Source organism: Sciurus vulgaris (genome assembly GCF_902686455.1).
Source record: "Sciurus vulgaris genome assembly, chromosome: 9".
Lineage (NCBI taxonomy): Eukaryota > Metazoa > Chordata > Mammalia > Rodentia > Sciuridae > Sciurus > Sciurus vulgaris.
In genome coordinates, this window is record NC_136469.1 from 36,311,228 (window position 1) to 36,327,622 (window position 16,395).

Consider the following 16,395-nt stretch of genomic DNA (forward strand, 5'->3'; position numbering starts at 1 on the left):
ACAATCTTGTGTACAAAATAACAACTATTTATAATGATACCATGATAAATGACCTTCGTTGCTGCATTCATTTGTTCAATAAACTTTTTTAATTAACATATTTCTATAAACATTTTATGATGCTAAATGTTGAAGTAAAAAAAGAAGATATGGTCTTATAAAAACAAATTAATAAAAATTAATAATAAACAAATTAAACAAATTCATAAAAATTATTTGAGATATGGCTATTGTTTGGATCTGTAATGTTCCTTAAAGGCCTATATGTTTAAGTCTTGGTCCCCAGGGTGGTGCTACTTGGAGGTGGTAGAACTTTTAAGAAGTGCGGTCTAGTGGGAAGCCTTCAAGTCTTTGGGAATAATCCTCCAAGAGGATCATGGTACCCCAGTCTCTTCTTCTTTGACTTTTGGTCATGAGACAAGTTCTACCACACATTTCTGCCATAATGTGATTCCTCACCAAATGCCCATAGCAACAGGATCAATCAGTCATGGACTGGAACCTGTAAAACTGTCAGCCCAAAATCAACTTTTTCTCTTCATAAATTGATTATTTCAAGTATTTGTTATAGTGATGGAAAGCAGATTAATGCAGACCTATAGGATTGATTTTCATGAGCTATAAAAAGATTTTGTCAAACAATAAGAAAAAGTCGTGAAATGAAACAAAAATGGCAATGGTTTGAACAAGCAATTCACTGAAAACAAAATAAATATTTGAAAACTGATATCCTCAATCTCACTCATCATGAAAAACTAAAAACTAAAAACAAGACCTCAACCACCCCATAAGATTAGCAAAAACATTAATTATGCTTTCCACTTCTCTCAGTTGGCAAAAAGAGGGAAACAGGCACTTTTATACCTTACTCGTGGAATTATAAAATACCCCCAGTTTGAGTGAATTAGAGGGAGTCATCCAGGTAAGAAAGGACAACACATTAAAAAGACAGGTGCACATCCATTCCTATAAGGAGGTAAGAGATATCAAGATTTTGGTCACCACATAAATGTGAGGTATCACAGAAGCATCTGTATGATTCTAAATGTTTTTCCATAGAAAATTAAATGATGAAGGTACTATTCCTCCGTGTAACGAAGAGAAGGCAGCATTGCTTGGGAGGTTGATTCTTGTTTTCTTTTGTTTCAGTCTTCCTTTTTAAACATTTTTATTGGCACATTATAATTATACATACTAGTAGGATTTATTTTTACATATTCATACATGCACAAGGGAGTTTGATTCTTAAACTTGACGCCAGTGCATATTATCTGTGCGACCCTGGCCAGGTTACCTTGTTTCTTTTTGCCTCAGTTTCTACATCTTTAAAATGCTAACAATGACAGTACTAATATCATAGGGTTGATAGAAGGATGAAACATGTTATTACTTTAGTGTTTAGAATCAAAGTACCTAGAAGAGTGCCTGGCACACAGCAAGCATTCTATGAATGTTAAATTTTTAAGACTATTATTTCAAGGGATTTGAAATATTAATCTTTGTTGAAAATTCATCATAGTGATTTCACATGCCCAGATTCATCCATGAGATCACAGACAACCGCACAATGATGATAAAAGTTAATGATGCTCTCAGAAGGAGATTGTGGCTCACCTGGAATTAGCTCTTGCTCAGTCGGTGTAATGAAGAGAGTGACCGGTAAATACCCGTCTTGTGAAAGCAGGTCTCTTCCTTCATGTTGCATCATATGCCTTAGAGGCAGGAAGCACTGCTGCTCCCTCAAGCAACTCTCCACTTCAAATATTATATTTATGTCTTAAATATTAAATGGGCATCACCAATCCCATATTCTGCCTCTTGCTTTTCCCCATTCTATCTACAACCACCCTATGATGCTACTTCAATTCTTCCTCCTTCACTATTTAATGGCAAAGTATTCTCCCCCATTTGACCTCAGAACAATAAAAATTTATATTCATTCAATCATTCTTACAGATATATTATATTTTCCCAACTAAACACTTAAAAAAAACACCTGGAGTGTGGTAGTGGGAATAATTATCTTATTGAACTTTGCATTTCAACCAGTTTGCTATCTATTCATTATAGGTTAGTTCTTATGTCCATTGGTTTCAAACTTCAAGGTCATTACTTTCCATAAAGGTTGCTCCTTGGAATCATTGATTTCTTCTCCTTTATACCTCCAGTCATCATTTTCAGGAACCCTAACATCTATACTAACATATTTCCCAAACATCTTACCTCAAAGTAAGTTTGTTTACCTACTTTAACCCCAAGTTTCTTCCCTTGTACTACATTTTATTGTTATTATATTTTATTATACCAATTTGCTTCATTAACCCAAGGATAGTTTTGGTAATTATTATATAATGATTGTGAAGAATATGTAATCTAGAGCTAGCTAGACTTGCTGAGATCTTATTTAGGAAATTCCTGGTTATATAACACTGAACAAGTTAGGTAACTACTGAAAGATATTTCTCTATGGCATTTCTGAACATCTCCTATCAAGTCTTGTTCTGCATTATTATTTTTTCTTTTTTACAATACTAAGGATCAAACCCATATGTCATCTATGTTAGACAAGCACTCTACTACTGAGCTACACCCCTGGCCCTTATTCTGCACTTATTTTTAAGAATGCTATTATAGTAAACAGCTTTGAAGGATCCCCCGTGCATCTCACTCTGGGTAATATAGCAGATTTATTTCCCAACCAAGATAGGAAAGATCATGTATCCTTCTAAGAAAAATGGTGAGCAGGTTTGCTAGCAGCTCCTTTTAAGATGAGGGATTTCTTAAGCTTCAGATTCCTCAACCTTGACACAAACATTATCTGAAACATTCACCACAGCCATTCTATATCACCCCCATGGAACTAGAGGGTCAAGGAAGCATGAGGCACATACCACTCGCTATGTCATGAGTAATAAAGTCATGTGTTTCCAACCCAGGATATGTCCATCAAACTATGGCAGGCTATTTCACTTGCAAACAAAGTAAAACCTCACTCTTCATAGTTCTTGATACTAAATTATGCCTCAGTTTCTCTACATGCAAAATGGAGAGAAGATGCCAGATCAGAGACAACATGTTAATAAAGAGAAAAATGAGATAATGTGTATGGAATACTTAAAACCAGTCTAAGCCTCACAGCTGGACTCCAATTGCTCTTCAAGGGTGAGGTATTTGGTGACCACTGGCTGCCTCCTCCTCTGCTTCCTAGCTCACTCCTCATGGATCGCTCTGCATCACTGACTCCAGGGGTCCTTCTCTCCTTCATCAAGTTCCTATTTCCTAGACTCTGCACTAAACTTGTTTTCTACTTAATTTTTGGCCCCTCTGTATCTCTTCCTTCTAGACACACACACACACACACACACACACACAAACTATCAAAAGGAGAATGTTTTGAAAATGTCCTGCAAACAGTCCTAAATTTCCAGAAGATACTAATTAGCAGAACAACAGAAAACCAGTTTTCCAAATTGGAAGAAAGGAAAGGCAGTAATCAGAATGATAGGGTAGAGAGAGTCATGAGATCATCAATGAAACAAAGAAGAGTTATAAGTAACATATAAAATGTCAGGAGTCATCCAGTTCCATAGATGGTCAACATTTATTATTTTCCAATGTCAAATCTTAATAAAATATTTCCAGAAAACAATACTGAAAAGAAGGGAATTGGTGGTTGTTAGTAGATGGCTGCTGACTACTGAAACACAGTGTGAGATGATGGAAAGCAGACAAACTTATACCACCAACAGATCCCAGGGTATCCCAGCCTCAGCTTTTAGTACTTATGAGAACTTGGAGGAGGTACTTAATCTCACCAAACATCAGTTTACTCACCTTCCAAATGGAAAAGACTATTCCACATAGCTCAATAAATTGTAGCTATGATGGGCATGACTCTTGTAGGATTATCAGTAAATTACCTCTTCACAAACTCATAAAAAGACTAAGGCACATTTATGATTGCCCCAAAAGAATGTAAGACTTTATAATGTGCATACTACACTCACCAAATACAGCATTATAGAACTTAAGCTCTGGTTTCACAAAAACTCCAGGCACTGAAAATTTCTTAGTGCCAGGCTTATATAACTAAGGATCAGTCTTAGATAATGACCTGCTGACTTGATAAACTTACCTGCAGCAAAAAATCAAAGAGTGCCATCTTGGACCACTCATGGTGATGGATTTCAGTGCAGCCCCATTCAGGTTTGGGTATCCGACCATTCAGCCAGCACTTCTGTTTCAGCAACTGCTGATAAGTTCCCCAGGTGAGCTTGACTGAAGAATGGGTATCATTACTTGCTGGAGATAAAGATGAGTCCCAGAGAGTGACTGGACATGGGCGGCCATCTATGGAATCAGATGGAAATATGCTTTCAGTATTCTGTTATCGACCCTGTGCCTGCCCTTTAGGCAGGAAATTCACCGGCAATGCCTCACTCTCTCTGTCCAAAGCAAGAGATTGATTAATCATATTTTATGGTCCCTTTGTCTTCTAAAGTTTCAGTAATTTTATCCCTCAGTGATGCTTCCTGTTAGAAGTCTTACAAAGTGGAAAGTTATTGTTAGACAATGAAAAAAATTTTAAACAAAATACTTTATAGATGTGGAAGGAATAGGTTACTAACCACCAATAACAATGTCCTCTGGTTAATGTGGTTTTATTCCACATCTAAAAGCAGCCACCACAAAAAAGGAAAGAATCCAGACATTTATAATTGTCTATTCAATGTCTGAGTGGAGCTGCTCTCTATTTGTAATAACAACTGTCTGATTTTTCTGAGAACACATTATGATGTCAGGAAGAAAAAGAATTTTTAGAAGTCAAAAATTTCAAAGTGAAATTGTATGGTCCCACACCAATCACTATGATCTCCAAAAAAGGAAGGAAAAAATTAAGTGGGTTTTTTTTTTTTTTTTTTCTTTTCTTTTCTGATAGAAATAGTGCAAGCCCGACAGTGCTCTGGGTAATGGATCATTTCTCCACACAAAATCTCATGAAGTATATTTATAAGCAAATGCCATTTCTTCATGTATATGTGCACACATGATTTTTTCTCAAATATATCACTGAATTGTAGTCTCACTCACTCCTGATAGAAGAGATGCAATCTCTTTCATTGCTAAACTGTATAAGAATGATAAGCCCCAGTGAAGTCGTCATAAACAAGACAGACATGATGGGGCACACTGAACAACACTTCAGGCTTACAACCAATAACATCATTCCCAAGGTCCCATTTCTGCCAAATAAAGTCACAGAGAGATGGAGTTGAACAGCTCTGCTTATAACTCAAAAATCAGTATCATGCTCTTGGGGGAAAAAAAAAAACAAACCTGAATTACAAAGATCTGAAAAAGCCTACTTAACAGGCCTGAACAACGGAGACATCTGAAATCGTGGCTGGAATGTCCAGACATGTCCCAGGAATTTTTAAAAGCCCTTTTAAATAACCTCAGATGTTCTTAACCTGTAACTTTATTCATTGCTAGCTAGAAACTTTTAATTCACCACCTTTTGGCCTTCTTCTGACATTCTTATCTATAAGAAACAGTCTTGTTCACTAACCATTCTTGTATTAGGTGCCATACTAACCTCAATAATTTTAATTGCATTCACATAATTGTTCTAATCACCTACATTCCAGCTTTATTCAAAAGGAAGTTTGCTCTCCCTTCACTTTGCAATTGAGGCCAGGGCATGTGAAACATCCTTTGAATTGTGCAATATCTGCCACAGTCATTGACACACAATTAAGAGAAAAACAGAAAAAGAAATATGAGCTGTCACTAGAGAATTTCACTTGTAAGACTCTCCTGTCTTTTCACCTTATTAAATGATTTGGAGCTTCTGGGACCTAATTGTTTTCTTATATAAAATTATGTTAAATATGTGGACCCCAAATATATTGCCAGTGAAAAGGGAGAGAGACTAAATCCCAGGTGAAATCAGCCCATCATATGGTGGCAGATCCTTCTGGATCACTTTAACCAAATAAGAACAGAAAACAACTCAACTTTCCAAGACCTGTGCTTCAGATGTCTGAAGATGAGCAACAGTGAGTGGGGGTGGGGGCTGGGCAACTCCATCCTTGTGACTTTCTTTGGCTGAAACAGGGCCTTGGGAAAGATGTTACTGGCTTTAAGCCTGAATTGTCATTCAATATGCCCTATCATGGTCTTTCTTGTTTATGAGGACTTCACTGGGGCTTATCATTCTTTATACAGTTTATCAATGAAAGAAATTGCTTCTTTCACCCTACTGTGATTCCCAGCACAGCTAAATAAATAGATAAACACCAAGCTCTATTAGTGTATTTTCACCAAAGTTATACACAAATAGCACTTTATAGTTTAAGGAGTTGAAACCTAATACAGAAACCTAATACAGAATTTTGACAACACAGATCAATACACAGGACAGACAGGACCACAGAGTTTCCTTAGCAATTCATACAAGGCCCTCAGTTGAAGAAGGAAATGCTCAGCATAAACAATTGAAGACTTGACTCTTTCCCCCTCCCTTTAGAAATATCCAGGGTTTTTTTGTTTTTGTTTTTGCGGTGTTGGGGATTGAACTCAGGGCCTTATGCTTGTGAGACAAGCACTCTACCAAAGAAACTATCTCCCCAGCCCAGTATCCAGATTTTATTGTAAAAGTAAAATTCCCTCATTTCAGAAAATGTGGAAAAACTTAAAGATGCATAGCTAAAAAAACAAAATCACCTATAACCCAGTAATTGGTTCTGTTATGGGTATATTTACATCTAGTACTTTCCTATCCCTTTCCTTCTCACTTGAATATGTAAAAAGCTTTTAGAAGTTTAAGAAAAAGAAATAGCTTATGACTGGAGCTCAGGCTCTGAAAACCAACAGACTTTCTGAATTCTGGTCACTTTACTTAGATGTGTCACATCAGATGAGTTATATAACCCCTCTGACCCTAGTTCCCTTTTTCTGTAAAATGGAGCTGATGCCTATCTTGTTGGGATTAAATGAGTTCACACCTTTAAAATTCTCTCCTCCTTTTATCATTTCCTCATGGTGAAAACATTCAGAATTTTTTCTTCTAACTTGTTGAAGTATACAGTACATAATTGTTACCTATAGTCAACCTACTGTGCAGTGGCAGATGTGGGATAGATATATGTAATCTGATGTGAATATTACGTGAGGTACATATGTATCAAAGTACTACATGGTTTTTACTGATATGCGTAATTTTTATGCTTTTAGGTATCAATTAAATAAGAAAAAATTTAAAAATAAAAAATAAATGAAGCTTTCAACCTGGTGTCTAACATAAACACATCCCCAGAAATATTTTGTGGTGACTATTACCACATTACATACATTATACAGTCACATAATACATCAATAATTCATCAGTCTTCAACTGATCTTTATTGCTTCTTGAGCATTTACTGTCAATGTTCTAGAACCCAAAACTAAATGCATAAATAAAATAAATGCCAGTATATTTTTGCTTTCATGGAGTTTACATTTCTACCAAGGAAAAGAAGCAAAACATATGCAAATAAAAAAAAAACTATTTGGAATTATCTTACAAAACTTTATTATGAACGCTGAACTGGAAGTTCATATGGTTTACAAGTCAGAGTAATTTTATTTTCTTGATATTTTTCAACCATTTAAAATTGCAGAAACCACTCTTAGTTCATAAAATAAAAATAAGGACCAGGCCACCTTCAGCCCACACCCACTACTAGGCCACAAGTTTACTATATTTCATTTACCATTTCCCCACTTTAGACCAGCACATTTCTTTTGGAGCAAAAAGTGGGTAGTGGAGCTGAATCCCAGGGCCTGTGCATATAGGTAAGGATTCTATTTCTGAGCTCATCAAAGTCTTCGAGTGGCACAGTTTTTGTACCAGCAATTAAAAAAATGTTCTCAAACTGCCAAAGGTGATGTTCAACTGAAAAAATAATAGCTTTTCAATTAGTATCCTGTGGTTTTTCTCTATAGCCATCCATGTCCTCTCAGCAAAATATTTTGAATGCTGACTACCACATAAAGACATTCGTTCCTGGCCTGGCAGGAATTCATGCACCTCAGGAAAGGGAATTTCCAGAGCATATGAAGGACGTGGGGAGAACACCAACATGCAGACTTTGAGTCCAAGATGGCAAGGCTTTTTTTTGTTTTTTTTTTTTCTTCACATTCCTTTCCAGGGCTTCTTGCTACATGTGAGTATGTCTGGCCCCTTGTAGGGAATAGCACAAGTCAGTGTGGTTCAGGATCTCAGAGAAGTACTCAGTACTATGAGAAGAACTCCACTTTATATAAAATATGGCTTTTAAAAGAATTAAATGAACTTTGATAGATTTGAAGCAATGACAGAAAAATACCTCTGAAAACAGGTATCTGGTTAAAGCAACTTGCCCTGAAGTGTTTGGGGGATGAGGCCCATTCATCTCCTCACATTCAGGTTTGTCAGAATGATGCAGTACTGTACTCTCTGGAGAAATTTTAAGAGTGAAGAGATAAAATTCTAACTGTCAGAGTGGTGAGAAAGCAGGTTTTAAAAGATATGTGGGTGTTCATGTGAATTAAAGGTTACACAGCTGTCTTAAAAAATGAGACTTGCCAGTAAAACTTTTATCCGATATCTGAATATTTCCCTTGAATTCTGATGTTCTCTCATGTTTTTATTCAAAAGCACAAAGAAGACATCCTTATGAAAAGATGAACATGAAAATTAACCAGGAATGAACGCTTTGCACAATCTTCGTTGTCTAGATTTATTAAGTGCCCTTCACTTTGAACATGGGCTGACTGGTTTTGCTGAACTATAGGTGAATGCTAAGCATGTTGGGCAGAGTGCTAAATGTCTGTCAGTATTTGTTATTTTGCAAAAGTGAGTAAAAATATACTGAGCTCCGAAATAAAAAGTCCCTTCTATTGCATGAACCAATTTCCAAGACTCCCCCTGACCGAGATATAAAGGAAATGACCGTCCAGCTCAGATGGTTCACCGTCTTTGAAAACAGAAATGATAGTCCAGCTCAGATGGTTCACCGTCTTTGAAAACAACTCTATAAAACTCATTAAAGAAAACAAAGACTAGGCAGAACTTGGGGAGCATCTTTGCTATAGGAAACAGATTCTGTCGGGCTCCATCACAATTGTCAACAAGGCACTGAGGGAAACTGTTCATGCTTCAGGTCTCCTATTGGAAAAGGCAATTATTGACAGTGAATCAACTCTCATGATACTATAGCAGGTGTCTGTTAAGTGATCCCTTAATACTATCAGCTCTCCTTTTCTACTAGGTTATTGTTATGGTTTGAATATGTTGTGTCCCTCAAAAGCTCATTTTTGAAACAATGCAAGAAATTTCAGAGGTGGAAATGATTATGAGATATAACCTCATCAGTGGATGAATTCACTGACATGGATTAACCAGATGATAACTGCAAGCAGGAAGGGTGTAGCTACAGGAAATAGGTCACCAGGGCATTACTTTGGGCTATATATTTTGTCCCTGGTGAGAGGAGTTTTCTCTCTACTTCCTGTAACCATGTCCTTCAGTGCCTTCCTTCACCATTCTCTTGTGTCATGATGGTTTGCCTCACCACAGGCCCAGAGCAATGTAATCAGATATCTATGGACTGAACCTCTGAAATCTGAGCCAAAATAAGCTTTTTCTCCTCTGTATTGTTTTTATTAGGTCTTTCAGTCACAGTGGCAAAAAAAAAAAAAAAAAAAAATCTAACATAAACACTTATCACAATAAGACTTTGGCAATTAAAGAAGTATTAGACTGAAGTGAAAAAGCAGATTAAGATCTCTTGGCATGAGGTTGGTGAACATAAGCAAGTTAGTATGAGGAAAGGCAAAAGAGGAATGTAAGGTTTGTGACAGCCTTGAGGGAGGAGTGACTGAAAATTAGATGAAGTTTTATATATGCTCAGCATTGTAGGTATTGTTGATTCACTTATTTAATAAGTATGATTCACTTATTCATCAGGTATTGTAGACTTATAAGGATCTATAAGCATCCCTTGATACTGATATGGACCTATTTGGTTCTCATGTATGGAATAGAAAGAATTCAGACAGATGGCTGTACTAAAAATGGTGGCCTTGTAAGGTCCCACTCCCAGGCAAGTTCAAAGCCTTTGAGTTTAGTAGGAGCAGACAGGTACACACAGATGTCCACAGGTGAATGAATGTTTTGAAGGAAACAAGTGAAGAACTAAAGATGGAGCTCTTGTCATAAAATCAAGAGATCCAGAAGTGCTGAGTCTCAGTAAGGTGATCAGATGCCCGAATTCATAAGGGAAAGAACGTCTGCTGAAAAAGAACTAAGAGTTGGGTGGAGTCAGTGAAGTTAAGAAAGGAGTCGCAAGTCATCAGTTCCAGCCCTGGTGTTCTTACTGGTCTCCACAAAGGCACTAACTTCCCCTGGATGAGAAAAGAGTACCTTCCAAATGCACCTGGGCAGGTTCTTTTGACAACCCAGTAAAACAGTAAATACTTAATCAGTTCTACTTTAAAAAACAGAGTGTCCTTCTTTGTTCTGAACCTTTGACGAATGGGCAGGAACTTCTACTTTCTAGGCCTGACCTAGACATCCGCTACAAAAGACTTCTCCTATATAAATGGAAACTCCCAGGCTCTTCCTGTCTCAATGTTCCATTAATAATAATAAAAAAAAAAAAAAACAGGAATTACATTTGACTTCCAATGGTGACTATGCCAGAATACAAAGACAATCACTTTTTTGCAAAGTCTCATTATGTTAGAATGATCTGTTCCTTAGGGATGCAGTGCATATTACAGTAATTCAAGAAGCCATGAATTCCTGACCTAAGCAACCCTCCAACAATGCAAAGCCCATTACATCGCTCCCCTCTTCCAACCCTTCAGTGATTTCTCATCATCTGCAAGATAAAGTCAGTGGTCCTTACGTGAAAATAAGACATAACTCACTCTTTACTTACCACAGTTATCTCACTTCATCCCTGCAAAGCCCAATTTCCAGTTGTTCACAATTATTTGCAGTTTCAAACACATGCTTCCTTCACAAGTTTTCAAATCTATTCTCTCTACTCTGTCTACACCCATCGCATCTCTTTCTCCACCCACATTGACATTTAAGAGCCAATTACCTCTACCAAAAGTCAACTTACACATTCTACACTAAATTCTCGATTGCTCTCTGGGCCTGTAGGACCTCCTAAAAGTATCTCCATTGAGTTTATCATATCCTTCTAGTACGGTGGGTTTGCCTAGCTGTCTGTTGCCTTCCAGGCTGAGAGCCCTGTGAAAACAGACATTGTTGCTTAGTCATCTTTGCATCTCTAAGTCCTGAGCAATATCTAAACCAAAGAGAGCACTCAAAATATTTGATAAATGAATAAAATTTCCAGAACCCCACAATGTTCTTGGCAATGACCAACTGACCCAGAATAAAACTTTAGTTGTTGTGACATCCTGGAAATCTGTGATTTCAGTGGCCTTACTGTAAATGAATTGAGAAGGATTAGAGGAAAAAAATTAAAAAAACAGATCCAGGAATGTAGAGAGGTTTCCATGTCCTCATTCTGTGCAGCTTGTGTTCAATCATTCATTCCCAAGTATCCATGATTCTGTGAGATATGGGAACAAGGAAAAACCAAAGTGGTAGAAACACCCCTGCCTCTCACCTCCTGACCCCAGATCACCGTCATGAGAAAGAGAAGGGTTAAGACATCAGAGACCTGTTCAGGAATTAGACCACAGATAATAGAGAAAGCGGGTTGTAATCTGGATAGCTGATTAAGAGGGAAAGCCACAGGTACAATTCTTGGAGGTTAACATGGGATGTGAGGGACAACCAGAGGCAGTAAGGCACAGTGAGGAAAAGCAAGATACTGGGTCCTCCCAACTCAGGTCTGTCGCCCAGCCCTACCTGCACTACCTGTGGGCCTTCAGAGGACATATGTACAGCTCCAAGACTTAGTTTCCCCACTGGAAATATGTACAAGAATATCTGATGTATGGGACGATTGTGAAATTGAATGAGGTAATGAATGTAAAGTGCTTAGCACTCGACAACTGAGAGATATTACAATTCACTATTCCAAGGAGTTTGTTTACATAAAAATTTTTAGGTACCCATTTAGTTCAAGTAAACATCAATCCAGATAAATAAACTAATAAAATCTAAAGAAACATATCACAGAGCTAAATCAGCTTCAAACTGAATGAAAATAAAAGGTAATATTTATGAGTATGTGTTAAGCCCTGTTACAAATTTTTACATATATCAACTCAATTCTGACAACATGTCTAAGTAGTGTTATTATCACCATCCCTATTATACAAAGGAAGAAAAGTACAAAAATTAAGCAACTTACTTCTGGTCAAAGGGCAGAAGTGACAGAATCAGGATTCAAACTCAGGAGGTCTACATTGCCAGTCTACACCCTTAATCACATAGCTATGTGAATTAGAAACTGCAATGCTTTTCCCTAGTACCCAGGACAGTGCTTAACACAAAAAAGTAAATGCCATTGTCCCTCAACTGACCGCAACTGAATTGGACTGAAATTGTAATATTTGCCCATTAACTCAGGAAGGAAGTCTTACTGCACCTGTGTGGTCTTTAGACTAAGCCAGATCTTCAGCAGAGTCAGTCCTCTTTGATAGAGGTCATGCCCTTGAACTCAGGAAGTACTGAGTGAATTCTGAAATCAGTGGTAGTAAGATTCTGTCCAGGCCACTGAACTCTCCCAGTGCCTATTACTGTCAGTTCCATGAGGGTGGGGATTCTTGACTATTCTGTTCCTTTATGCAACCCCAGTGACTAGAAGAGTAGCTGGGACATAACAGGTGCTCAATAAATATTTGTTAAAGTAATAAAGATAAATGTGATCCTATAGAAGGAAACAGATTGCATGGAGTTAAGGAGCAAGCATTCTTTCACTGTGGGTGCTGTGACAACCATTCATTGCCCCTTCTATCCTAGCCATGTGTGAGATCAAGGGACAAATTCCAGAGGCACAGCAGAGAAGGTTGCTTGGCTCCCCCAGTTTGCCTATGAAGGTATGTAGTGAGCAAACAAGATTTCTCTGCAGCAGAGCGCTGCTGAGAAAGGATGCTCAGTAAACTTTTGTTCACTGATGAATGCAAGTATTAAGCAGACCAGCTCAATTTGATTGCTAAAGAAATAGCCTTGGGGCTTCTCTGATAAAGAATACAATATGCATTCAATCCCAATTTTCAAAATTAAACATGTTTATACACTTCCAAATAAATATTTTAAGAAAGTTTGCAGATGTGTTAAAGATTTCTAAGATTTGGAAGCCAGCATGTTTCTAAAGTCGTAGGGGCAACTGAGTTATTCTCAAAACTCCCTGCTCCCTTTTGGGCTCTGTCCTCACCTGAAAGACTAAAACTATGAAATGTGAAGCTGCCATCCTATCCCATCTCTCGGTCTTGGCAACTGTACCATCCAGAACTCACAATGCTGCTCAAATGGACTTGAAAAGACAGTGAAAAATACACAGTGTCTTTTTCCTACTCTATAATAAGGAGCAGCAATGCAAGTTGGAAAACAGTGAGCGACTTGGGATCTACAATGAATTTAAATGGAAGTTTGTGGGGTGCCTGTAGTTTGTCATCTAAGCAGCCTGCCACACAGAATTCCTGGAACTAGGCTACCTTAATTCAGTATGACAGTTCTGTGGCAATAAAGCAGTATCCTAAAAATAAAGCCTACATAATGCATCTTCCATGCTGGGCATGAAAAATAGTACAATGCTTAAATGCTACCCAAATGGTGTCCCTCGAGATTCATTCACATTTCCGTGACTATGAAAACGATGGAGGAAGCTTTGGCAAAGACACTAAATCAAAGATCACAGAAGGGTACTGGATTTTCTTTTCTTATGCTCTTGACTTTTACATGGACATAGTCTGCTTTGCCTTCGCCTAGACAAATACTTTAATCTATTTTGTTCAAAAAGGTTATTAAATGTATCAGCACCATACAGTGTCTGGTGGCTTTTGTGATGATTTGAGACCCTTACAAGGACAGAATGGCAGAAAACAAACTGATACAGTCAGTCACATTTGCATACATATGGTTGTTCATGGTAAACAAAATCTGTTAAGTACTGGAGCATTGACTTGCATTAAAAAAAAATACTTGTAGCAGTGTTCAGAGTCCCTCGAGTAAGAAAATCAACAAAGTTATATTGTGGAGTTGAAAAAAGAAATTAAATGGAAATCTTGACAAGCTAGTAAAGTCAGAAACTACCATGCTAAAATTTGGACATTTTTTTCAATATCCCATAATTACACCAAATTATACTTGAGACATGATGTGGGCTAACAAAAGCAACAAGTTGAGACATTAGTATATAAAAGAGTAGGATAAAAATTGCAGATCCTCTGCTCACTAGCTAGGTGATGGGGAGATTTTCATGACCTTGCTGAGCCTTAGCATGCCAATATTTAAAATAATAGTAGTATCTGTTGTACAGATTTGTTAAATCATAACAGACAAAAGATATCACATATGGTATAGTCACTATCTGATGCATAACACTGTATTCTTTATAGATTTGTAAATTTATAGACTCCCAATTGAATATAGATTCACAATTGAATCTTACTGCAAAAAAAATGGAATTATTTTTTGAAAAAGGACACTTGAAGATGCTCAGTTGTGTATGTCCCTTATACACATGAAATGAGAATCTGCACCAGTGATAATGGCTGGATTTTATACTGTGGTACACTGCTGTCACTTCCTACCTAATTACAACCTTGCCCTTCCCCAAGTATACCCTTCTCCTCCTCCAGGATATCTTTGAAGTAACACCTGTTAGAAAATGATCTGGTATACAGTATGAAACTCATTAGATCACCAATTTTAAATATGTCTATTTGTATATGCAGAAGAATCATCTAGAATTCATCATTATAAAACAAAGAACTTGTCCCAGATTAACATGAGCTAGTGACACTGTGATGACTGGATCACCTACATCAGTTTTATCAATTAAAAAAAAAAAAATCTGAATATGGATGTCACACTGACACTCCCCAACTTACCATGATCCAACTTACAACTTTCAGTAGAAAGTATGCTTTGAATTTTGAATTTTGATCTTTCCCTGGGCTGGTTATACATCATCTATATTCTGCTGTGATTCTGGGCAGTAGCAGTACCCAGAATCGCCAGGATAGACAGCAGATACCTGACAGTGTCCTGCATTGCTAGCATTTCTGGATACTGTATGGTGATCTTCATATCCCATCATGCACACAAAATGCCCAAATGTGTATATACCTGAGTCAGTATTATAAAACAGGCTTAGATGACTGCCCAATTATAGGCTCATGTGGGTGATCACATGGGCTAGCTTATCAATTTTAAGATCAGACAGGCTAAGCTACACTGTTCAGTGGTTAGGTGCTATGGTTTAGATATAAGGTGCCCCCCCCCCCCAAAAGCTCATGTGTGAGATAATGAAAGGTTTAAAAGTGAAATGAATGGGTTATGAGAGCCTTAACCCAATCAGTGAAATACTGTTAATAGGGATCAACTGGGTGGTAACTATACTCAGGTAGGATATAACTAGAGGGAAATGGGCCCTTGGGGTATATACATATTTGTATCATAATTGCTTAACCATCTATTCCTTACTACTAGTCTCTAGGTACAGAGATATTACCTGTATTATTTATTGTTTATAATTCTGGATCCTCATGGAGAATCTGGCACATTGTAGGTGCTCAATAAATATTTTGAAGTAATGCAGAAATGGATTCTTGGGTTATTCTACTAACTCTGAACTGTAAATCTATAAGTGCCTCCAGTTCCCAATACTCAGAATAAGTACTACCAGTTTTGGTGTAAAATACAGGCTGGGATTTCTCCTAGAGAACTCATGAAGAGTTGATTGTGGAGGTAATGACAAATGTCCATGGTTACCTTTTTAAAATGCTATGGTCTGTTGGCATTATCCTGTAGTATCATTCAATAATAGACTTTCTATAAGAGGAACTGTAGGATTTAACTTAGTATATATTTCTCCAATGACCTGGCTTGATGTAAGAATGTATCTTTAAGTATCAGGGAGAATAGGTAGCCAGCAAATCCTCTAAGTAATATGCCCTAAATATTATTTCTGTTCTTTGGTTTTTAATGTTTATGAAAATCAATTCATTTCTAATACAAAACAAGCAATTATGATACAAATGTGTATTATACAACATGATGATATAGAATGAGCCACAAATTGGAGATAGATAAGATCTATTTCCTCCTTGGGTGGACAGAGAGGCTCAGGTAAAGCTAAGCTTGGACTAAGAGAAAAGTAGAAGGGTTCTGGAGGGAAAATTCACACTTTTGTGCAAATCAGGAAAAAAAAT

The 16,395-nt window shown here is 37.2% G+C and overlaps 1 protein-coding gene across 2 annotated transcripts in view; it reads right to left on the reverse strand.

The window, feature by feature from the left end:
• The window catches only part of GASK1B (golgi associated kinase 1B), a 49,610-nt gene that overhangs the window by 27,301 nt on the left and 5,914 nt on the right, over positions 1-16,395 (reverse strand). For both annotated transcript variants that reach the window (XM_079153546.1, XM_079153547.1), the window contains exon 3: positions 4,136-4,350. In XM_079153546.1, the coding sequence (XP_079009672.1) occupies positions 4,136-4,350 (215 nt within the window). The remainder of the gene's footprint in view (positions 1-4,135; positions 4,351-16,395) is intronic.